Source organism: Poromitra crassiceps, assembly GCF_964638095.1.
Source record: "Poromitra crassiceps genome assembly, chromosome: 4".
NCBI lineage: Eukaryota > Metazoa > Chordata > Actinopteri > Beryciformes > Melamphaidae > Poromitra > Poromitra crassiceps.
Window position 1 is genome coordinate 33303119 of NC_139626.1, and position 25405 is coordinate 33328523.

Below are 25405 nucleotides of genomic sequence, written 5' to 3' on the forward strand. Positions count from 1 at the left end.
AACGGCACGAGCGCACTGAAGCCTGCGGGACTAACGACCACCGTCCTGTCTCCCGCTCTCTCCATGCCCCCTCTCCTGCAGGCTGAGCACATTCTGTAACTGCTCGGCCAGCGTGTCGAGCAGGGACTCGGGCCTGTGTCTGGCTCCCGGCCCCGGCGTGACGGAGCCGTGTTCGGGCCGTGGGGACTGCCAGTGTGGAGCCTGCGTGTGCTACGACCCCGAGCAGTTCGAGGGCCGCTACTGCCAGTATGACAGGACCCAGTGCCAGAGATTCGGAGGATTTCTCTGCAACGGTGAGACAGAGTTTGAGAGTGTGTGTGTGTGAAATGACCTAACCATCTCCACCTGTATTGTGACTGCAAGCACTTAGTTTTCTGCACATCCCTGTATACACGCACGCTGTATTTTCACTGCTTTTCTTCACATTCTAATACTCCTCTCATTTATTGCATGTTGCTGTTTTTGGATGGAAGACTTTTATCTCCAACATGTCCGCTTTTCACCACGAGTTCATCCAATTAGCTTTGAGAGGTTTTTCTAAATCCAAGGATTATAGAATGGGCCGTTTTCACAGCAGCCGTTTTTGTGTCTAAAAGGCAGGGTAAAGACAGGTGCAGCAGTCCATGGGTGCAATCAAAATATGAATGAGGGTTTCCAACTTCCAATCCAGTGCTGGGACCCTCATTAATGTTTTGGTTGCACCTGTTGTTTACCCTGCCTTTTAGACACAAAATGGCTGCTGTGAAAAGGGCCCATTGTCTCACCCTGCGGAGGAACATGTGATCCTTGGGGTGGAGCAACGGCCGGGACAGGGAATTGGCCAAGTACAATTGAGGAGAAAACGGGGAGGAAAACGGAAGGGAAAAAACCTTTCTTTCTTTCTTTCTTTCTTTCTTTCTTTCTTTCTTTCTTTCTTTTTCTTTCTTTCTTTCTTTCTTTCTTTCTTTCTTTCTTAATTTCTTTCTTTTTCTTTCTTTCTTTCTTTCTTTCTTTCTTTCTTTCTTTCTTTCTTTCTTTCTTTCTTTCTTTCTTTCTTTCTTTCTGTATTTTAATTTTAATTTTAATTTATTTCCTTATTTGAGAGACAATGCACATTACTGTAAATGCAGCAGTGTTAGCCGGATGGCAAATTGTCCACGGTTGATTTCGACTGCTGCAAATGTTTTCCTTTCATCTCCTTCACCTTCATCTGATCTCATCAGACCGCGGCTCCTGCCTCATGGGCCAGTGTTCCTGTGCCGAGGGCTGGGAAGGCCTGGCTTGTGAGTGTCCCAAGAGTAACCAGACCTGTCTGGACAGCAAGGGGGTGAGTGGAGCAGGCCACACCGGTCTCCATGACAAAGAGAAGAAGGTCATCGTCTCTCAAAGGTCTTGATGTCTCCAATCGATGCCTGACTGTGTCTTTATCCGCACAAGGGCATCTGCAACGGGCGAGGTCAGTGCGTGTGCGGCCGCTGTGCATGTCAGGACTCCGGCATGGGGCTCACCTCCACCTGCGAGGCCAACTTCCAGGCCCAGATCGGCATCTGCGAGGCCAAGAGGAGCTGTGTCCAGTGTCAGGCCTGGAAGACAGGAGAGAGGAAGGAGGAAGCTAAGTGTAAAGAGTGCACCTTCAAGATCGTCGAGGTGGACGAACTGAAAGAATGTAAGCACAGAGGAGGAGGGGGAACGTGAGCTGAGAGACACACCTCATCCTCCGTTGGAATAGGCAGTGATGACAAATCTATTCTAGACTTAATGTATTTTCTGTGTGTGTGTGTGTGTGTGTGTGTGCATGTGTGTGTGTGTGTGTGTTTGCAGCGGACAAGGTGATTGACTCGTGCAGTTTCCGTGACGAGGATGATGACTGTACATACTACTACACTGTCGACTACCCTAAAGACCCAACCGTCAAAGAACTGGAGGTTCAGGTGCTCAAGAAGAAAGGTGAGCGGCAACAGAGGTTTTATTTTCCTTGTGTCGTACAGTATATGTACAGTATATTCTCATGGAAGTTGCTATATCCTTTGAGATAGCTGGCGTGTGTAATGTTGTGTCCTGACAGTAGTGTTTTGCTGGTCCGTCCCTTTAGACTGTCCCCCCGCTGGCTTCCTGTGGCTGATCCCGCTCATCATGTTCCTCATGTTGCTGCTGGGTCTCCTGCTGCTCTGCTGCTGGAAATACTGCGCCTGCTGCAAGGTACACACAAATACACACACGGTACACACAAATACACACACGGGATGGTACTGCAAGGTACACACAAATACACACATGGGATGGTACTGCAAGGTACACACAAATACACACATGGGATGGTACTGCAAGGTACACACAAATACACACATGGGATGGTACTGCAAGGTACACACAAATACACACACGAGATGGTACTGCAAGGTACACACAAATACACACACGGGGTGGTACTGCAAGGTACACACAAATACACACATGGGATGGTACTGCAAGGTACACACAAATACACACACGGGATGGTACTGCAAGGTACACACAAATACACACACGGGATGGTACTGCAAGGTACACACAAATACACACACGGGATGGTACTGCAAGGTACACACAAATACACACACGAGATGGTACTGCAAGGTACACACAAATACACACACGGGATGGTACTGCAAGGTACACACAAATACACACATGGGGTGGTACTGCAAGGTACACACAAATACACACACAGGATGGTACCATATTTCCAAATTCAATATATCGCAATAGAAACAAGGGCAAATCCAGCCCAGGACCACGTGCGTCGTGTGGCAACCGTGGGGGCAGGCTTACTTGGGTTGTGGCTAGATGGGGTCCAGCCACGAATGGAGTGACGCAAAATCGTGACAATAGTTATTCCATTCAATTTGTGTTAGTTCTTGTATAGTGTCATGATGAAAACAAAGATATAACAGGGTGAGATAAAGGACACATCCCCCCCCCCCATATTCAAGTGTAATACACTTGAACATCACCATGACAGCCCATGTATCATGCAGCCCTATTATGTGCTCTATCAATGTGTTTCAGTGTGTTTCTTGTAGGATAATATCATCTTGTGCTGTACATACAACTTTTTTAACAGCATTGCTGTCGCTGTATTTTGGAACCGTTTGGAAAAAGTACAATGTATTTCAGTATTAGGATATTAAAGCACCATGAAATGTCTGTTGACCAGCGTGCTGTGCACGTGGTAAAAAGTGACGATACGTATCGTGGGACAGCAAAATGAATTCCATGTTATTCTGCTGTCAGTGCTGTGGTCATCTCTCTATTTGCACTTTGTAATCACATCTTTAAATTGTTGTTTACATTCTAGCGAGCCAATTAAATGGCATCACTAGAAAGATTTGTGGCTCAGAAGTAAACATAATTCTGCACAGTCAGACTTTTTCCAACTTTCCCATCCCTAACACACACACACACACACACACACACACACACACACAAATGATTCATATTTTTATGTCACGAGGAAATTAATGACGTCTGTCTTGTCTTTCTTGTCACAGGCCTGCCTTGCCCTGCTGCCTTGCTGTGGGGGAGGTAAGACCTGCTATACTCAATATGAACCACATAATACATGTATGTCCACATGCAGTATATTCCTATTTTTGCACTACTGTTCCTAGAGTCTTACATTGATGCACCAAGCCCATATAGCATGTGCAATGAAGAAAATCTACTCCAACTATGACAATAACATTTGAAATCTTCCACCCTGCCATCTAGCCCTTTGTTAACTGTTGAGCAGGATTCATCCAATGATATATTGTCTGTAGGACGCAGGGTTGGCTTCAAGGAGGATGAGTACCTGCTCCGCCAGTCCCTGCTCACCTCGGACCACCTGGACACGCCCATGGTGAGGACAGGCCCGCTCAAAGGCACCGATGTGGTCCGCTGGAAGGTCACCGACAACGTACACCGAGGACCCAAACACCCGCAGGCTCAGATCCAGCCCAACCCAAAAGAGAGCAGTGAGTGATCCTCCCAATAGTCATGATTCCACGATGAGTTTGAATGTGAATGGTGAACTCTAAGTTCTCTGTTTCTGTGTCTCCCATTTTCATTTACTCCAGTCCAGTTCCCCGTCTCCCTCCGTCTAAACAGGCAGTTCTCAGACAACCTGACCCGCCCTGAATCCAGAGACACCGAAATACTCCGCAAGGAAGTGTCCGATAACGTGAGTGTGTCTGCGATGGTGGACATATAAAACACATTTTAATCTTTTTTTTAATTGACATTGCAATTCCAATGCAAAACATTAGAGGGTGCTGCAGCACCCTAAGCACCCCCACTTCCCACGCCCCTGGGTGAGTGTGTCCGATAACGTGAGTGTGTCTGCGATGGTGGGTGGGTGGTGGTACAGTAGGTCGGCCTTTGATGCTCTGCCACTTCAAAACTGATGACAGAGATCACTGAATGTTGTGTTTGTCTTCTTCTATCCAGCTAAATGAGCTGTTTGTTTGTGTTTGTGTGTTTGTCTTCTTCTATCCAGCTAAATGAGCTGTTTGTTTGTGTTTGTGTGTTTGTCTTCTTCTATCCAGCTAAATGAGGTGTACAAGCAGGTTCCCGGGGCCCAGAAAGTTCAGAAGACCGCATTCAGGTGAGAAGTTACATGCAAATTACATACATGTAATGTGTATGAACATATATATGACCTTCTACTATAGACTTTGTGTGGGTATGACACAACCACAGCATCTGTGCACATCCTGCACAGATGCTGTAATTTCTATATATTGTAGTTCTTCATATTTATATGTTTATATAACCCCCATTTGCTCTGTTCATTGTTGTTTATATTAATTTATCCTGCAACAGCCTAATTTGCCCACACACATAATTTTAAGTTTCAGCTTCTCTCATCTTATCTTGTTTAAATTATTGCAGAATTTTCATTCACTAATCAGAATAGGAATAAGAATGAAGTCTCCATTCTTTCTCTCATCCAAAATCATATTTTTGTTTTGGCAGAATACAAAGAAATGCTGGCAAAAGGTAACATTCTGATTAATGCAACACTAAGACAGCAACAGAGTTTATCGTCCTTCTCTGGTCCGCTAAACTTACAGGTCTTTCTCTTCTCTGCTCCCCAGGCAGGACCACACCATCGTGGACACTGTCCTGGCCGCTCCTCGCTCCAGCTACCCTGATATTGTCAAGCTGACTGAGAAAAATGTCCAGTCCGGAAAGTTCCAAGACCTCAAAGTGGTGCCGGGCTACTACACTGTGGCCACAGACAGAGGTGTGTGAGTGTATGTGACTATGTTTGTGTGTGTAGATCATATAGACTGTATATAGACAGAGGTGTGTGAGTGTATGTGACTATGTTTGTGTGTGTAGATCATATAGACTGTATATAGACAGAGGTGTGTGAGTGTATGTGACTATGTTTGTGTGTGTAGATCATATAGACTGTATATAGACAGAGGTGTGTGAGTGTATGTGACTATGTTTGTCTGTGTAGATCATATAGACTGTATATAGACAGAGGTGTGTGAGTGTATGTGACTATGTTTGTGTGTGTAGATCATATAGACTGTATATAGACAGAGGTGTGTGAGTGTATGTGACTATGTTTGTGTGTGTAGATCATATAGACTGTATATAGACAGAGGTGTGTGAGTGTATGTGACTATGTTTGTGTGTGTAGATCATATAGACTGCATATAGACAGAGGTGTGTGAGTGTATGTGACTATGTTTGTGTGTGTAGAGCATATAGACTGTATATAGACAGAGGTGTGTGAGTGTATGTGACTATGTTTGTGTGTGTAGAGCATATAGACTGTATATAGACAGAGGTGTGTGAGTGTATGTGACTATGTTTGTGGGTGTAGATCATATAGACTGTATATAGACAGAGGTGTGTGAGTGTATGTGAGTATGTTTGTGGGTGTAGATCATATAGACTGTATATAGACAGAGGTGTGTGAGTGTATGTGACTGTTTGTGGGTGTAGATCATATAGACTGTATATAGACAGAGGTGTGTGAGTGTATGTGACTATGTTTGTGGGTGTAGATCATATAGACTGTATATAGACAGAGGTGTGTGAGTGTATGTGACTATGTTTGTGGGTGTAGATCATATAGACTGTATATAGACAGAGGTGTATGAGTGTATGTGGCTATGTTTGTGGGTGTAGATCATATAGACTGTATATAGACAGAGGTGTGTGAGTGTATGTGACTATGTTTGTGGGTGTAGATCATATAGACTGTATATAGACAGAGGTGTGTGAGTGTATGTGACTATGTTTGTGGGTGTAGATCATATAGACTGTATATAGACAGAGGTGTGTGAGTGTATGTGACTATGTTTGTGGGTGTAGATCATATAGACTGTATATAGACAGAGGTGTGTGAGTGTATGTGGCTATGTTTGTGGGTGTAGATCATATAGACTGTATAAGACAGAGGTGTGTGAGTGTATGTGACTATGTTTGTGGGTGTAGATCATATAGACTGTATATAGACAGAGGTGTGTGAGTGTATGTGAGTATGTTTGTGGGTGTAGATCATATAGACTGTATATAGACAGAGGTGTGTGAGTGTATGTGACTGTTTGTGGGTGTAGATCATATAGACTGTATATAGACAGAGGTGTGTGAGTGTATGTGACTATGTTTGTGGGTGTAGATCATATAGACTGTATATAGACAGAGGTGTGTGAGTGTATGTGGCTATGTTTGTGGGTGTAGTAGATCATATAGACCGTATAGAAATATGGACACATCACCCATTCATTTATGGACTCCCGTTTTGAAGCCTTGACTTTGGTATATTGACTGTCGCCATCTTGGTTATTTGGAGCCAGAAGCAGCTAGCGCGCAGAAGCAGCTAGCACGAGACTAGCAGTTTCCCACAGAGCTGCGGCGCCACTTGCTATTGGTCCTGCCTGGACAGGCGACCACTCAATCACGCCCCAAAACATAGTCTGCTTTATACTCTGCTTTATGAACTCTAAATGGAACAATGACTAAGTGAACATCATGCTGTACTGAAGAAGACTTCAAACTGGCCATTGAGACCATCAACTCATTAGGAAAGTGTTTACTGAGTTTGTGTGTGTGTGTGTGTGTGTGTGTGTGTGTGTGTGTGTGTGTGTGTGTGTGTGTGTGTGTGCGTATGCGTGGCTTGCATGCCTGTATCTCTGCCCCCTCTGCAGAGGCTGCGGGGGCAGTGGAGTTCCAGGAAGGCGTGGAGTCGGTGGACGTCCACGTGCCGCTCTTCGTCAAGGACGAAGACGATGACAAGAAGCAGCTCAAGGTGGAGGCAGTGGACGTGCCACTGGGCATCGCTGCGATCGGAAAACGCATTGTCAACATCACCATCATCAAAGAGCACGGTGAGAAATCTCAGCTTTCTTGTGGAGATAATGGTATGTGTGATATCTGCAATGGATGGCTCTCATGGGTTCCCTCCTCCCTCCTCTCCACAGCCACCAGTGTGTTCTCCTTCCTCCAGCCGGCCTACACATACAGTAGGCAGGACGGGGTGGCCAACATCCCCATCGGCAGAGAGATCATAGAGGATGGACGCACACAGGTCACCTACTGCACACGGGACCTCACGGCCAAGGACAAGAAGGTGAGCTACAACCACATGTGCAAACCATAGACAAGAAGGTGAGCTACACCCACATGTGCAAACCATAGACAAGAAGGACGTAGCCCATTGGTTTGTAGACTTGCAGCCGCAGCGCTGCCTACTATTGGTCCGTGATCAGGGAGCTGCGCGATCACTAGACAGGCAACCTGTCAATCACGCTCAAAACATACTCTTTTTTATCGTTTATTTGACTCTAAAAGGGTGAGTTCTATTTAAAAAATCACCCCTCACACAGTTGTCCTGAAAGTTGAAATGAGCTATAGAGACCCAAACTGTTTTTTGAACCAGGTTGTAAACACTTCTTTCCAACACACCCTGAAGGAGGCCCTGTGTGGCTGAAGAACCAGGCTGTAAACACTTCTTTCCAACACGCCCTGAAGGAGGCCCTGTGTGGCTGAAGAACCAGGCTGTAAACACTTCTTTCCAACACACCATGAAGGAGGCCCTGTGTGGCTGAAGAACCAGGCTGTAAACACTTCTTTCCAACACACCCTGAAGGAGGCCCTGTGTGGCTGAAGAACCAGGTTGTAAACACTTCTTTCCAACACACCCTGAAGGAGGCCCTGTGTGGCTGAAGAACCAGGCTGTAAACACTTCTTTCCAACACGCCCTGAAGGAGGCCCTGTGTGGCTGAAGAACCAGGTTGTAAACACTTCTTTCCAACACACCCTGAAGGAGGCCCTGTGTGGCTGAAGAACCAGGCTGTAAACACTTCTTTCCAACACGCCCTGAAGGAGGCCCTGTGTGGCTGAAGAACCAGGCTGTAAACACTTCTTTCCAACACACCATGAAGGAGGCCCTGTGTGGCTGAAGAACCAGGCTGTAAACACTTCTTTCCAACACACCCTGAAGGAGGCCATGTGTGGCTGAAGAACCAGGCTGTAAACACTTCTTTCCAACACACCCTGAAGGAGGCCCTGTGTGGCTGAAGAACCAGGCTGTAAACACTTCTTTCCAACACACCCTGAAGGAGGCCCTGTGTGGCTGAAGAACCAGGCTGTAAACACTTCTTTCCAACACACCCTGAAGGAGGCCCTGCGTGGCTGAAGAACCAGGCTGTAAACACTTCTTTCCAACACACCATGAAGGAGGCCCTGCGTGGCTGAAGAACCAGGCTGTAAACACTTCTTTCCAACACACCCTGAAGGAGGCCCTGTGTGGCTGAAACCGGTCGGCATTTCATTTTAATTTCTCATGCCCTAGAAAAATAAAGGCTTTTGAACCTTTGCACCTTGTCTCGGTGTGGGATCAGTGCCTGAAGCAAGCTGATGCTTTACCTTTGGACAGGCTGTAAACATGTTTATTTATGCTGTAAAGTCGGGCATTTTAACATGGGAATGAATTGGAATTGACTCCCTTTTGGAGCCAGCCTCAAGTGGCCTTTCAAGGAACTGCATTTCCGCATTGGCTTAATTTGTCCAAGCCCGAGGTTGCCGCTTGGTACAACTCCCTTGCACACATCTACCTAGAGTGTGACCACACCTACCGTTTGTTTTCTTCCTTCTGAACCATTTTTGGTTTGTTTCAGTTTACAATTCCCAATTAGAAGGAAAACCAGGTCTTGTAAACAAAACCACATGGATTCCCTGTAACTTTGACTAAACATGATGGTCTGTGGTCTTTGCAGTAATCTGCCTTCTCTGATGTTCATACCAGTTAAGAACACATGAGGAAATAGCTGAATATGAGCATCAGTCCAGACTGCCCTTGGTTCGTTTTCTTAGGCGATTCTGCCCAAGCATCTGTCTCCTCCTAAAACCTTGTGTTTTAGGCTTGTTTTTTGTATTGCCCACTCCTAATGAACCGCACCACAGTTCAAATGACTTTGTCCGAACATACTCAAATAAACCATCCTAAGGAGTATGTAGTATACTCCACTTCAAATAAACCACTCCAAATACACCTGGTATGAACGATCCTTTAGAGGCAATTCTGCCTTATTTTTACCTAGTTGGTAAAATACCGGTCAGCAGCAATCCAACCCTAATCTGGCTTAATGTGTTACAGGACTACGTGACTGTGTTAGGAGACTTGAGTTACGGTCCGGGTGAGACCCAGAAGACAGTGCCTGTTCGTCTGCTGGAGCTGGGGGAGAAAGATGGCCTCCTGGAGGACAAGCAGGTCAAGCAGTTCGTCTTGGACCTCAGTAACCCACGGCAGGGTGCCAAGCTGGGACGCTACCCTAGAACTACTGTCACCATCACAGATCAGCCAGGTGAAAGGATGCAAGAGGTCTTACACCGATGTGTTTTAGAGAGATGTGTTGAGCCAGAGCCATGATCGCTAAAGTTCTCTCTCTTTCTCTGGATCATCTTTCTTTCTCCAGAGCCCAGTGTGATGATGTTCAAGAAGGCCACACAGAACTTCACCACGTCCGACCCCACCTACAACATCCCCGTGGTCCGCACTCGCAACAAGGACATCCCGGTCACAGTGAAGTGGCGCACCAAGAAGGCCCAGCGCTTCGAGCTCTCCGGCCCTCTCAAGTTCGCTCCCGGAGAGTCAGAGAAGAACATCGTGATCGACCCGCGGACGCACCCCGGACCCGTCCAGACGGAGACCTTCCAGGTGGAGCTGTTTGACCCAAGTAGCAACGCCTCGGTCGGGGAGAGGAAGACCACCCTGGTCAATGTCACGGACGGAGGTAAGAGAGGATGGAGATACTATTGTGTGTCATAAAAGCAGAAACCTAGATTTAAAGTTTTATATGATGGGAGAGAGAGTGGTGATGATATTTTTGTTTGGAATTTGTATGTATGCCTACTGGCAATGTGATGTAGATGCAATGCAGATATGTTGAAAATGAATGGGGTTTTAATGTAAAAATATGAGAAAATGAAGGTTTTGTGCATTTCTATCAAGGTATATATATTAGGACATGTAAAAGCAGTTAACAAGGTGAACAAGCCATTTTCACATGTCCTGCACATACAGTAGGTTTGTAATTTCTCCACTCAGCAGTGGTATACAACTACACACTGCACTCTTTTCTGGACACAAAAAACCTGAAAGTGTTGACCATGACTTTAGTGCAACCCCACTATGACTACGCGTGTACGGCGTGGTATACCAGTACCCCCAAGTACATCAAAACTAAATGACAGACATCTCAAAATAAATTGATAAGAGTTGCGTCTTGTACCCATGTTGGCCGCTCCCATGTGACAGAACTAAAATGGTTGTCAATTGACAGCAGGGTGTAAGGCATATTAAGGTGGGTCTCACCCACAGAATATTGTTTGGCTCTGTCCCCAACTACATAAAAAAAACTATTTTAAACTCATCAGTGATACTCATGGGTAATCGACTAGAGCTGGTGAGATCAATGTTGTCCCCTGTAGGTTTAAGACTGCATCAGGGAAAAACACCTTTCTGTACTCAGCAGCCACAGTCTGTTGTCAGTCTGTACTCAGCAGCCACAGTCTGTTGTCAGTCTGTACTCAGCAGCCACAGTCTGTTGTCAGTCTGTACTCAGCAGCCACAGTCTGTTGTCAGTCTGTACTCAGCAGCCACAGTCTGTTGTCAGTTGTCTGTTGTTTTATCTGTTCATTGTGTAGTTTTTTAACATCTGTCGGAAATAAATTAATAAATTAATTCATTCATCTATGTGTGCTGATGTCGTACTGCCATTTTTCTCACAATTACATTTTATAATTATGTATCTATTGTCTTTCTCACCACCACCTCCTGCAGGTCCAGAGATGGCCCAGATGCAGAAGATGGGCATGGGCTTTGTCAACCAGAAAGCCACCTCCCCCGGCTTTAGCAGCTCCCCCGGCTTTGGCTTTACGGACGATGAAATCCAGATGCCTCAGATGGGTATGGGCTTCGTCAACCAGAAAGCCACCTCCCCTGGCTTTGCCACCTCCCCCGGGGGTCCTCTCTTCTCCCCAGCTAACCCTAAGGCCACCGCCACCGGCCCCAGAGACATCCGCCTCAACTGGGACCCACCCTCTGGGAACCCCCTGGGCTACAAGGTGTGTTCATGTCAACTCAAGGCGGGGTTTGTTCAACATCAATTCGAGCGATTCAACGTGTTATTTGAAATCGGCCTTGTCCTTGCTCACATGTCCTCTTGTCTGCTTGTGCCTCCTAGGTGAAGTACTGGATCTATGGTGACTCAGACACAGATGCCCAGGTCATAGATGTGAAGACCACTCAGGCTAAACTGACCAACCTGTACCCCTATTGCGATTATGAAATGCGTGTCTGTGCTTACAACGCTGTGGGAGATGGCAGCGATACCGACATCATCCCCTGTCAGACTCTGGAAGATGGTAATTATTGTGGACTCTCAAATGACAGTTCACTCAGATGTCTGCGGGTTAACACAGGGCAGTCCAAGTCAGAAGTGTATGCACACACTGATCCCATAGAGAAAACAGGTTTGACTTAGCCCCATCTTCTGACCTCCTCCAGCGCCCGGGGAGCCTGGTCGCCTGGCCTTCAACGTCATCAGTCGAACCGTCACTCAGGTCAGCTGGGCGGAGCCTGCGGAGACCAACGGCAACATCACAGCCTATGAGGTCATCTACACGCCCATCGATGATGACATGAGTAAGTTACTGAGTTACTTGAGGCTTGCTGCAAAAGCGAGTAAATCCCCATGTTAAAATGCCCGACGTTACAGCAGAAATAAACGTTTACAGCCTGGTTCAAAAAATGGTTTTGGTCTCTATAGCTAATTTCACTGTTCATTACATCTGTATGGGAGGTGGATTTGTATATAACTCACTCGTTTAGACAGTCTATGTTTAGACAGTCTATGTTTATACCACACATGGGCAAAATACGGCCGCATGTGGCCCTCGGGCGCCACCTGTGTGGCCCGCGATGGAATTGCAATTTCTTTTTTTTGTCTTTTTTTACAGTGCACCTGAACGCAACATGATGATACCCGCTGAATAAGTGTCCAAATGTTCATGTCATTCTGGCCAATACTCCACTTCTGTTATAGCATTTCAGTCTGGAATATGGAATATCTTTCAATAATCTTTATGACTAAAAGGCTACATTGAAGTAGAAATTTAAATAATTAACTCATTGCTTTTGGATTTATTTAGCTTCAAGAGTGCATTTTTGTTCGTGTGACCCTCAACACAGGCTTTGATCATCCCGGGCCACTTACTGATACTTATGCTTAAATTAACTTACCGTACTCATATTTTGGTTTATTTCAAGAAAAACATTTCGACTAGTGGAAATTCTAATTGGCTGGTAACTTTAAAATCTAGCAGCCATATTGGCAGGTGGTCAAAAAAGTTAATTTCAAGCCCTGAGAGCAGGTGGTGACATAGGAGTGAGTGAGAAAAGGATAAAATAGAAAAGGATATAATATTAACAACTGTTAATTTAAAATGAGTTATTCCTCTAAACCTGGCTTCAATTGCACCAAATCTTTCACGCTGGCGCCGTTCGGCCCTCAGCAAAACCTGGTAGCGAGGAAATTTTTTGTGGCCCTCTCTATCATCAAAGTTGCCCATCCATGGGTTACGCCATGACAATATTTGTTCGGCCCCCGGCAACAATCTGGGTTTCTCATGTGGCCTATACAGTCTATGGCTGCAAAAAGAAGTCTGATTGTATAGAAGTCAATGGGAAAATGACCCTACTTCTCACTTGATTAATGACCTCAGTAAACACTTTCCTAGTAAGTTCATGTTCTCAATCACTAGTTTCAAGTCTTCTTCAATACAGCCTGATGTTTATTTGATTAATTATGGTCCCATTTAGAGTCAAATAGACGATAAAGCACACTATGCCTTGGGGGCGTGATTGGCAGGTCGCCTGTCCAGTGATTTTGCAGGTCACCGATCACAGACTAATAGCAGGCGGTGCTGCGGCTCTATCTGGCAAAAAAGAAAAAAAAGAAAAGGCGAAAATGCCAAACTCGAAACATCACGGTGGCTACATCCATATTTGTATACAGTCTATGGTTACATACAAATGAATGTTACGCAGATGTCTGCTGAAATGGTTTTTCTTTCACACCACCTCATACCTCTTAATCATCATCCTGTAGTGGCAATTAAGCATAATCAATCAAGTATCAATTAAGCATCAATTAAGCATGGCCAATTAATCATTAATTAAGCATTAATTAAGCATCAATTAAGCATAATCAATTAAGCATAAATTAAGCATCATCAATTTCCAGTTCTGATGGTCTCCTGTAGCATCATGTGACTTGCATCATGTGACTTGCATGACATCCTGACTCGGCCTCTCGCTGTCCCTCCCCTCTGCACAGAACCGGCGGGAGCAGCTAAGAAAGTGAAGATCGACAGCCCTAAGAAGCGAATGCTGCTGATCGAGAACCTGCAGAGTGCGCAGACCTACCAGTACAAGGTCCGGGCCAAGAACAACGTGGGCTGGGGCCCCTTCAGAGACGCCACCATCAACCTGGCCTCACAGCCTGCCAGGCCTCTGTCTAGTAAGTGTGGGGGCAAACATCCAGGGGATTTGTTGAGTCTGGGTCTTCCTCAAAAGAGTACCCAGCAAACATTTATATTGGAAGAGATGTCGATGCGACAGCCTGCGCCGACATTGAAAACCTGTGTCCATAATCCATATAGCGCCGATATGAAAGTTGAGACAACATCCACAGTTGGAGCAGAGCTGCTACCTGCATCGTTCTGTGAAATCGGCACCTATATATCTTTCTTATATCGGTTCAAAACAGTTTGCAAAGCTGTTTAAAACAATACTGTGCCATAAAATCATATTGCTTGTTTGAGTTCATGTTTGGGTTCATTGGGTTCATTCCATGAAATGCTTGCTGTGTAGTAAGGATTCCAATCACTCATGGCTCATAGTCTGTTATCCTATTCTCACCACACATTCTTTCTGTATTGAACTTAATTGATGCTGATTTATTTCTCCTCTTTCTGTCCCTAGTTCCCATCATCCCCGACATCCCTATTGTGGATGCGGAGGCAGGAGATGAGTATGACAGCTATCTGATGTACAGCAGCGAGGTGCTGAAATCTCCCCCAAGCTCCAAGACTCCCAGCGTCTCTGGGGATGGTAGGTACACAGCCAATTAGGGGTGGGTATCGCTACTCCAAAAAATAACCCAGTACCAAGTAGTATCGAAACGTCTCCAGTCAAACGATACAATACCTGCATTCAATCTTTTTGTACACAGATCTAGGACTTGGGTCTTGGACTTGAGTCGGTACACATACACAGTGACTTGAGATAGTGTAAACTCATTATCCTGCAACATTCGGACCCTTCTGTTGGCTGTGTACATATTGTATGCATGTGACTGCCAGGCCTCTGTCTGTCTGGAGGATTCAGATGGAGTGTGAGCCATCACTGTCAATGTGGATCGAGTTATTCCAGGATATATGATATGGATATCATAGCTTCCTGCTCAAGTCATTTCTTATCAAAGAACCTTTCACCGCGCCATTGATCCATCTTGCCTACCAACCTGTCCTCCGCCTGCTTCTCCCCCTCCCACTTCCTACCCCGATAACAAGGCTGGAAACATGTCAAGTTGGTGGGGTCCAAGCTGGATCTCCGCGCGGTGTCCTGGAGAAAGGCCGTGGACGTCATCCGCCGGGTCAGCACCGATACAGAGACAAGCTCGGACGAGGCCCCCCGCCCCGGCCGTGCCCAAACACCCCAGCCAGGTGAAGCCCACGCCAACACCCACCCCCCATCCGCCCAGCAGGCATGCGGTCGCCGTTTCTCTCTGCCTCCGCGTTTTGATCCTGTGGGGAAGCATCGTCAGCTGGCTAATCATTCAGTCTTCGTCCCTGTCCCCTGTCCCGTCTGTCCCTGAGCCTTTGCACCCGGGTCCTCCCACGACCCGCCCACAAAGGGGGCACACTGGGGGCACACTCATCAACTGCCCCGCCTCCAGTTGATGATCACGGGCAGGCTTTCCCAGGTGCCTGCTCTGTCTGTCCTCTCTCCGTCCCACTCGGGAGGTGGCGATCTGGAGGCTTGTTGGGGAGGTGTACTGTACATGTCAATGCTTATTTACTGTGCGGCTGTTGAAGTAGCAGGTTGATCTACTTTACAGTATATATACACATACATACAGTACATACATCCCCGTCTTTGCAGGGCGCGTTGTGTGATGACACTTTTTCTTGCAGCTGTGATTTTTTTCTCTTCCCTTGTGGCTGCATTTGTATCCTCTAGTCTAAATCATTTGGGAATGCTTGATTTAGGCCTGATTTTCAGATTTTTCTCCGCTGACCACTCCGGCTCCCGTTGTGCTGTTTTACAGATCACATCCTGAACGGGAAGTGGGACCAGAATTTCCTTTTTCCGGGGGGTTCGGTGTCGCGCAACTTGTCCACGTCGTCTTCTCCCATGTCCACCCTGAGCTCCAACTACAGAGGGGCAGGAGGCTCCATGACCACCATGGAGACAACAACCACCTACATGTCGGGACAAGGTAAGATGGTTGCCAGGTGTTAGATCCAGGCATTATCTATCTTTAAAAGGGATGAGACGATATATTGAAGTTTAATATGTAGTAATATGAAGTATAATGATGTATATTGAAGTTTAATACTGTATATTGCAATACAACAATGTGGGTCAGAAAAATAAATCACAATAGGCCTATTGGCTCCATTTTATTCTGCTGGACAAATGAGACACAAAAATAAAAACTCTCCATTGAAATTACATTATTGCCCCTTTGCAATGACATTTTAAAATTCTTTACAATCTAGCAAGCTAATGCCATTGCTAGAAAGATTTGTGTCTCAGAAATAAACATCATTCTGCACAATGCCACTGTCATTGTCATTGCACTTTTATTTATTGCATTGTATCGTGGTCGTATCATCCCATCACCTTCACCACCGATCTTCATCCTCTCTCCTCCTCCCATGTAGGGAACTCGCTCTCTCGCAGGCAGGACATGATGATCGGAGGCGGTATGATGGAGGGCGGCATGATGAGTGGAGTGCACACGAAGGAAGTGGTGATGAGGAAGCGCTCGGAGAACAGGGGTTACACCGACGAGAACATCCGGGACTCGATCGTCATGGGCGATGTGGCCAGCAAGTTCCCGGATCTCGGTAAGGCTTGGACCATTTTCATTTGTTCCGAAAGTAAGTGTACATTTTTTTTTATCGGCCGTGTCGTTTCTGGCCAAAGAGAGATTTGGCTTTGGGGAGAAGCTATCTGAGTGGCCAATGGCTTGGACATCTGTTAGAGGGGACGGGGGCTGTTGGCTGCACAGCAGGCTTTACATCTGTTAGAGGGGACGGGGGCTGTTGGCTGCACAGCAGCTTTTCCACACACACTTTGCAAACGCTATGCTGACTGTCGCCCTTTTCTCCTCCTCTCAACCTTCACTCTTCACTTTCTCTCCTCTTCCATCTTTGGATCCTCCTCCACCTGCTCTACCTCTCCTCTCCTCTCCTCCACCTGCTCTCCTCTCCTCTCCTCTCCTCCACCTGCTCTACCTCTCCTCTCCTCTCCTCCACCTGCTCTACCTCTCCTCTCCTCTCCTCTCCTCCACCTGCTCTACCTCTCCTCTCCTCTCCTCTCCTCTGCACCACTTCTATCCGCTGGGCTCAATGCGCCCTCAGGTGGCTTTGGCTACAGTGGGACTGAGAGCAGCTCTCATAGCCAGTTCAGCTACAGCCTGTCTCAGGGTCCGAGGGCCAGGACCCAGTCGTCGGACGTCAACGAAGCCCTGCTCAACCTGGACAGGGTGCTGCAGGGTGAGTGGGCAGCACACAGGCACACACGGGCAGGCACGGAGGGCACTGGATGGGCTTGCCTTGCAGGTGTTGTGCCAAAAAGACAAGTGATTAGCTGCCAAAAAGTGATTCTCTGTCAAAAAGTGTTTGCCAAAAAGTGATTGCAATCTGCAGTGCAGCCTGTTAAAGATGCATCGCCCAGTTTATATAAGTACGTCTACTGTATATAACAACGTACATAGTATATAGTATTGTTACCGATGTTTATATGTCTTTGGTATGTCTACTATCCTTGTTTAGGCCTATAGTTGGAAACTAGACTATAATAAACATGATTTACGGATGGGTTATATATCTCTTTTGAAATTATCCTTATGACTCTGCATTATGTTACTTGCTCTCTGGCCTGGAATACATCCAATCCAGTGATTTTTAGTGATTTTTAAGTTTAAATGTCTGCAATCTGACTCACTGTTTGACACAACACCGCTGTGATGCGTTAATGCTAAACCATTCAGACTTGTACCTCTCTGCCTCTCCATCCCTCTGTTTGTCTTGTCCTTGCTCTCGACAGTACTGTATTCCTCTGTCCCTCTTCTGATTCCATCCAGAGTTGCACCACCTCTTTATACTGACCACACCCCTCAGTCTCTTCACCCCTCTCCTCTCTATGCACCCCCACCCCAGATACAAGGCTCTCCCCAGGCATCCCAGAAACCCCCACCAGGCTGGTGTTTTCCGCCCTGGGCCCCACCGCCCTCAAGGTGAGCTGGCAGGAGCCCCACTGTGAGAGGGACATCCTGGGCTACAGCGTTCTCTACCAGCTGCTCAACGGAGGTACATTCACCTGCATGTTTCGCTTTGTTTTCATCTATTCCCTAAAGTGCCTTGGGATCTCCTCCTTTCTGTGTGTGTGTGTTTGATGTGTCCTCTCCTCCCCTCCCAGGCGACGTGAAGCGCATCAACGTGGGCAACCCGGCAGAGAATTCTGTGATCATCCAGGACCTGCTGCCCAACCACTCCTACCTGTTCAAGGTGAAGGCCCAGAGCCAGGAGGGCTGGGGCCCCGAGAGGGAGGGAGTCATCACCATCGAGTCCGCCGTCGACCCCAAGAGTCCCCTCAGCCCCATGCCAGGTACCAGGTTGATTGCCTGTGCCTTTTCACTCCACCTTAGTGTTTCGTGACCTATAAAAACAATATGTAGCTCTGTAGATTGGATTAGAACTTTCAATGATCCCTATCCACCTTATTTTTGAATGCCCCACTGTAAAATAGTTATGGGTACAAGGTCCGGTTTAACATGACTTGATTGTTGCAGCTTGCCATTTCCTTTGTTATATTCGGCTGTATTCAGACCCAAATTATAAACCGGAAACCGGAGTACGTTATAAACGTTATAAATATAGTCACCTTATAAACAACTAACCAACGCTGGGGGTCCGTATGGAAACAGTGTTACTCGAAAGTTAAATCAATTTGGTCATTCAGTGGCATTTTACTGCCATGTAAAGTAACTAACGTTAGCCGCTAGCATTAGCCCCTACCCATAATGCATTATGTTATCCCAGCACCCGAACGACATTTAATGCATAAAATAAAGCTGAAAATGAAAACCAGATTTCTAAATAGCCGTTATTTTGATAAACTGAGCACACAAGCAGGCGCGCGGGAAGCTATCTCCCACAAGGGGGGCTGACGCATATACCCGGACTTGCGGCGCGCTTTGCGCGTGAAGTTGGCACTTGTTTTGCAGATAGATAATAGGGCTGCGTCAGGAAGGTGCAGGGGCTGAGGCCACCACCAGAAGGGGCTGCAGCCCCGGCAGCTCCCCACTTCCCGCGCGCTTGCACACAAGAGTAACCTAAATGGTTACTTTGACCGTCAATTTTTTTTTCTAAACTTATAAAAGTGACACATTAACCCTTACGGCTGTAGAGCAGAATGGCTCTGCTGTAAAACCCTCATAGACGTTTTTTTTTGGTCAAGTTAAAACCGTCTATTAGAAGCACCCATAGACATCATGGCAGCTAGAAATAAGGTGGATAGAGTAATATTGATGCAGCAGCAAATAATAGGCCATTTTCACAGCAACCGTTTTGAGGTGGTAAAGCAGGTGTAACCAATAACATTAATGAGGGCCCTGGCACTGGAACACCTAAATGGAATGGAACCATCATTAATGTTACTGGTTACCCCTGCTTTACTTACTGCTTTAGCACCTCAAAACGGTTCCTGTGAAAAGGGTCGATATAGGATAAAGCAAAGATAAATGGGTGCAAATAGGAATTTAACAAGTTGGGTGCACTAAATATAATGCAACCAACCATTTCAACACTAGAACATAGTATGAAAATGAATGAGGTACTCTGAATTATATATGTATTTTACATGCGATATTAAAATATCTTAAAGATTTGAAGCTGTATGCAGTAAGAAAATATATAAATGAAATACGCAACTTGGCCGCTACGTGGCCTCGCCCGCAGCTTGGCTGCTGCGTGGCCTCGCCTGCTCTTTTACATATACTGTATCTAACCCGAACCCAGTTTTTTTAACTAGCGTATCAAGTAGTTTAGGTGTGTGTGTGTGTGTGTGTGTGTGTGTGTGTGTGTGTGTGTGTGTGTGAGTGTGTTAGGGGTTTAGATTATAAATTGATTGTCTGATCCATACTGGGAGCAGAATGTGGTGGTAATGCTCCACTAAGCTGGATGCTGCTGCCATAAGACAATGAGAAGAAGAGGAGGAAGAAGAAGAGACCTAAGAGGACCAGAAGGACAGAATTTAGGGAAACAATGGATGTCCAGAAGGAGGCGGTAATGCAACAGAAAGGATGCCAACTGCCATAAAACACCAAAGAAGAAGAAGAACATGACCACCAAAACGTGACCAAAATTGCAGAACCCACTTACTCCCTTTTATATAAGGATGGGAAAATACAGTTTATCACTTTGGATAAAAGTAGCCACCAAATAGCATAATATGTAATCAGTTTATAGTTTTTAATATACTATCCATCCTATCCTATACACCCTTTCTTCACACAGGCTCTCCGTTCACTCTGAGCACGCCCAGCGCTCCAGGCCCGCTGGTCTTCACCGCCCTGAGTCCCGACGCGCTGCAGCTCAGCTGGGAGAAACCCCGCAAACCCAACGGAGACATCCTGGGCTACGTGGTCACCTGCCAACAGCTGCATGGTGGAGGTGAGACATGAGACATATTTCAACAGACACATTGCTGTTTGGGCAAAAGTCTACAATTGTACAATTTCTGAATTTGATGTTTACAAAAATAGTGCAGGGTTTTCACTGGTCCTTGAAATCAAGGCCTTGAAAATGTTTGAAAATCAACATAAATAGACATGGGTCATTGAAAGTGCTTGAGTTTATATATTTTGTGCAAGCAGAGAAATATATATTTTATATAACAGCTTTTTACATAACAGCACAGTTGAGAAGTGTTCACACATTCAAGCCTCTCTCTCTTTTTAATGGGTGTCTGTGAGTTTCTGTAAAGCCTGCTAGTTCTGTTGGAGTAATATAACTTTGTCCATGTCTCAAACTTTGCTGTGATGCCTCCTTGAATCTGAAGGAGTTGGACCTGGAAAGTCCTTGAAAGGTCCAAAGCATTTTTCTTCCCTGTTCCCTCCAGGAGACGTGCGCTCCTTCCAGGTGAATGGAGACAGCGGCGAGACCAGCTTGACGGTCCCCAATCTGACGGAGAACGTGCCCTACAAGTTCAAAGTTCAGGCCAGAACCACGCAGGGCTTCGGCCCGGAGAGGGAGGGCATCATCACCATTGAGTCTCAGGACGGAAGTAAGAAGAATTCCACTGAGGAAACACACTTGGCTAGTGTGGTAAACCAGCCGCTCACGTGAAATTTAATTTCGTTCTACCAGACCGTCTGGCCTCCAACTTTCACTTGCCTATTTGCCTTGACAGACAACTCCTTCAGCGAATCAGCGTTGGATCCAGTCAAATCCAAATCCACTCGGGGGAACGGCAAAAACACATTTTCTGCTGAGAATCTCAGCTGTTGCGTACTCCTGTACTTGCTTAATTGTTGTTATTGAGTCTATTTCTGCAATAACTGCATGTTATGGCTGTTTAAACTCAACACACATTGACATTACTGCTCAATGCGGACATCCACGGAGGCAGCCATTACTGTTTTGCCAGCGGCGCTCCTGATTGGCCGGTTACGATGTCAACTAGGAGGCGGCTCGCTGATAGGCTAGAGCACTTTGTAATTCCTGAAAACACCCTCCCAGGGCTTGAGGCTAGATGGACTGGTAGAACAAAATGAAATGTGAGTTCACATGACTGGCTGGTTTACCAGGCTAACACTTACGGCCACATTCCACGAGTCCGTGTTCGGTCCGTCTGCGGTGCGGTATGGCTTCGGAGCCGATATGTTTCCACTCTAATCATTGTGTCAACTCCCACCTACTCCGCTCCGTCCCAGCTCCGACGATCCGGAGCTCTCCGAAAAAGATACGCAAGGCTTCTATTTTCCACGGATGTCGGAGCAAAGCTGCAGCAAGTTGGGCGGAGCCAGGCATGGAATCAACAGGGCAGAGGTGTTTTATAGCATTCAATATCAAGCCAGAGGACAAACATGTATGAGGAAAAGTTAATCATTGAAGTGGAAAACCACAAAATAATATATGACACGACATCCTTTTTACAAGGACAACACCAAGCAAGTCCACCCCTCCTCTGCTTCGCCAGTTGGGAACAATGATCTTCTGCCTGTTTGTTGTTGTATTTATCCCACATACAAATTGTCTCGCGCGATTTCACCGCGAGAACTTGTCGGTCTCGTCACTCTAGCTGTCTGGCGGAGCGGAGCCGTGACGTGCTCTGCACGCAGCCGGTTAGTGTTTGCCGGAGCACAGAGCACGTAGCAAAACCGGAGCACAGCCGCAACGCAACGCAAATGCAACCAGTGGGATTCCCGTGTTAGCGTCATCTCAGATCCACAACCTCTTAGAGTCAATGCTAAAATCTTGTTTTCCTTTCTCCTCCTCCCATTAGGTGCTTTGTCTCAATACAGCAACCAATCAATGACGAGGAGAGATGAGTACCACATGCCGACAGAGGTCAACACCCGAACCAATGTCTCCCACACCATGTTCAACGACCCCTACTTCTCAGGTCTTTCACATCATCTAAATGGCATGCATTTGTATTTGCAAAGTTGTATTGAATCCCAGATACTTTGACTCTTGACCTACACACACCTGGACCAGATGCTTTGACTCTTCACCTACACACACCTGGACCAGATGCTTTGACTCTTCACCTACACACACCTAGACCAGATGCTTTAACTCTTCACCTACACACACCTATAGACCAGATGCTTTGACTCTTCACCTACACACACCTGGACCAGATGCTTTGACTCTTCACCTACACACACCTAGACCAGATGCTTTAACTCTTCACCTACACACACCTAGACCAGATGCTTTGACTCTTCACCTACACACACCTAGACCAGATGCTTTAACTCTTCACCTACACACACCTATAGACCAGATGCTTTAACTCTTCACCTACACACACCTAGACCAGATGCTTTGACTCTTCACCTACACACACCTAGACCAGATGCTTTAACTCTTCACCTACACACACCTAGACCAGATGCTTTAACTCTTCACCTACACACACCTAGACCAGATGCTTTGACTCTTCACCTACACACACCTAGACCAGATGCTTTAACTCTTCACCTACACACACCTATAGACCAGATGCTTTAACTCTTCACCTACACACACCTAGACCAGATGCTTTGACTCTTCACCTACACACACCTAGACCAGATGCTTTGACTCTTCACCTACACACACCTAGACCAGATGCTTTAACTCTTCACCTACACACACCTGGACCAGATGCTTTGACTCTTCACCTACACACACCTAGACCAGATGCTTTAACTCTTCACCTACACACACCTATAGACCAGATGCTTTAACTCTTCACCTACACACACCTAGACCAGATGCTTTGACTCTTCACCTACACACACCTAGACCAGATGCTTTGACTCTTCACCTACACACACCTAGACCAGATGCTTTGACTCTTCACCTACACACACCTAGACCAGATGCTTTGACTCTTCACCTACACACACCTGGACCAGATGCTTTGACTCTTCACCTACACACACCTAGACCAGATGCTTTGACTCTTCACCTACACACACCTATAGACCAGATGCTTTGACTCTTCACCTACACACACCTGGACCAGATGCTTTGACTCTTCACCTACACACACCTGGACCAGATGCTTTGACTCTTCACCTACACACACCTGGACCAGATGCTTTGACTCTTCACCTACACACACCTGGACCAGATGCTTTGACTCTTCACCTACACACACCTACAGTAGACCAGGGATTCTCACTTTTCAGATCAAGGACCAGGCTGGGAATTTCACAGAGGCAATGGAGGCCATGGCTGCACTGCTACCAGCCTGCTACTGTCAGTTGCTTTAAAAGTGTCAGTGGTCTCATTTTATGCAAATGATGTGTAATTAGCTCATTTTAACACATTTCAGAGAAACCGCTCTTCACAAAATTGTGATGCCGAAGGGCAAATGGCCTTGCCCCTAAAATGATGAAATTCCCACCCTATCAAGGACCCTAATTTAGTATGCATTAGAGCCACAGACCCCCATTTTTCAGATTTTTTTAATTCAGATTTTCACTCTTGGGACTACAAATTCTATTGTCAGATGTGATTTTGTCCAGAATTCCATGACTATCTATATTATAGGTAGAGAGATAACAGTGAAACTATGACCGAAAGAGTCATTCTTCTACATCCTATGATCATATTAACTTGTTGTAATTGAAATAATAGTGAAGTTTAAAAGTTCATCAGTTTGCTGGGGACCCCCCTGAACCCCCTCAAGGACCCCTGGTGGTCTCCGGACCCCCACGTTGAGAACCACTAACCTAGACAAAACTAGGCACTCAAACTGCACCTCTCTTCCCCCTGTGACAGACGGGATGATGATGAGCACGCAGCACACGGAGACCAGTGGCATGGTGACGCGCCAGGTGACCCGGGAGGTGGTGCAGAGGAGCGTGGTGGGAGGAACCACTGTCACCAAGAAGATGGAGCACTTTTACGAATCCTAAGAGCTACCCGCGTCCGCACAAGGGACCATCTTCCCGGAGTGTCGGGTAAAGCTGTGGGCGTCAGCGTGCGTGGGACGGTGGGACGGTGGGAGATCCTGCGGCAAAATAAAGAGTGCTCCCATGTGAGGAAGAGGTGGAGAGGTGGCTGTTAGGTCAAGTCTGTTACAAACGGTCCGCCGCTGTCCCGCCTCCTTACATGAGGCTTATTTCAAACATTATGTTGTTTTTGTCTGTTATTGGTATCTGTTGCTTCTGTTTTACTGCATTCAACAGTCACCCTACCACCACTACCCAAATCATACAGCGTTACACACGGTTCCCACAGTCATGGAAAACCTGGAAAAGTCATGGAGTTAGTCAAATCCTTGAATGTCTGCGAAAAGTAATGGAATTTTGTTGTCTGTAATGAAATTGTTAGAGTAATCTCCCGTGCATAACCTTCCACGTAATACATTTATATTGGATTTTAGTGCTGCTTTTTAGTGCTGCATTTTATATTAATATTTCTATTTTTATGGAACGTTCATGTTTTATTTCAATGTAAAGAGGTGTGTCCTATTTGTCCAGTGTAGTAATCATTTCTGGTATTGATTCAGAGTCACCGCCTCACATTACATGGAAATTCTATTATGTATCCTTGAAAAGTCATTGATCAGTTTGGAGATTTTGGGAATAGCCTGATATCAGAATCACTTGTCAACTCCTTACACTCCATTTCCATCTTCAGTCTGACATTGCCTCCACTCTAACCGATGTCCATCGAGGAAATCCCCTAGGGGAATTTGATTTTCCCAAACCAATCACTAGAAACCAACAACATGTCCTTCCTAACCAATCACTAGAAACCAACAACATGTCCTAACCAATCACTAGAAACCAACAACATGTCCTAACCAATCACTAGAGACCAACAACATGTCCTAACCAATCACTAGAAACCAACAACA

At 46.2% G+C, this 25405-nt stretch overlaps 1 protein-coding gene across 2 annotated transcripts in view; it reads left to right on the forward strand.

Annotated features, from left to right (window-relative positions):
• The window catches only part of itgb4 (integrin, beta 4), a 45959-nt gene extending 20554 nt beyond the window's left edge, over positions 1–25405 (forward strand). Inside the window, exons 13-41 of one of the 2 annotated variants that reach the window (XM_083635565.1) lie at positions 82–293; positions 1203–1306; positions 1417–1645; positions 1801–1926; positions 2072–2178; positions 3510–3543; positions 3780–3974; positions 4077–4180; positions 4545–4603; positions 4975–4998; positions 5097–5245; positions 7170–7349; positions 7443–7591; positions 9620–9827; positions 9939–10256; positions 11306–11589; positions 11709–11889; positions 12032–12169; positions 13863–14045; positions 14510–14638; positions 15858–16028; positions 16477–16662; positions 17179–17313; positions 17980–18129; positions 18239–18427; positions 20338–20493; positions 20942–21106; positions 22328–22447; positions 24322–25405. In XM_083635565.1, the coding sequence (XP_083491691.1) occupies positions 82–293; positions 1203–1306; positions 1417–1645; positions 1801–1926; positions 2072–2178; positions 3510–3543; positions 3780–3974; positions 4077–4180; positions 4545–4603; positions 4975–4998; positions 5097–5245; positions 7170–7349; positions 7443–7591; positions 9620–9827; positions 9939–10256; positions 11306–11589; positions 11709–11889; positions 12032–12169; positions 13863–14045; positions 14510–14638; positions 15858–16028; positions 16477–16662; positions 17179–17313; positions 17980–18129; positions 18239–18427; positions 20338–20493; positions 20942–21106; positions 22328–22447; positions 24322–24458 (4522 nt within the window). In that variant the 3' untranslated portion in view covers positions 24459–25405. The remainder of the gene's footprint in view (positions 1–81; positions 294–1202; positions 1307–1416; positions 1646–1800; positions 1927–2071; positions 2179–3509; positions 3544–3779; positions 3975–4076; positions 4181–4544; positions 4604–4974; positions 4999–5096; positions 5246–7169; positions 7350–7442; positions 7592–9619; positions 9828–9938; positions 10257–11305; positions 11590–11708; positions 11890–12031; positions 12170–13862; positions 14046–14509; positions 14639–15857; positions 16029–16476; positions 16663–17178; positions 17314–17979; positions 18130–18238; positions 18428–20337; positions 20494–20941; positions 21107–22327; positions 22448–24321) is intronic. The other variant, XM_083635564.1, reaches the window with a different exon arrangement.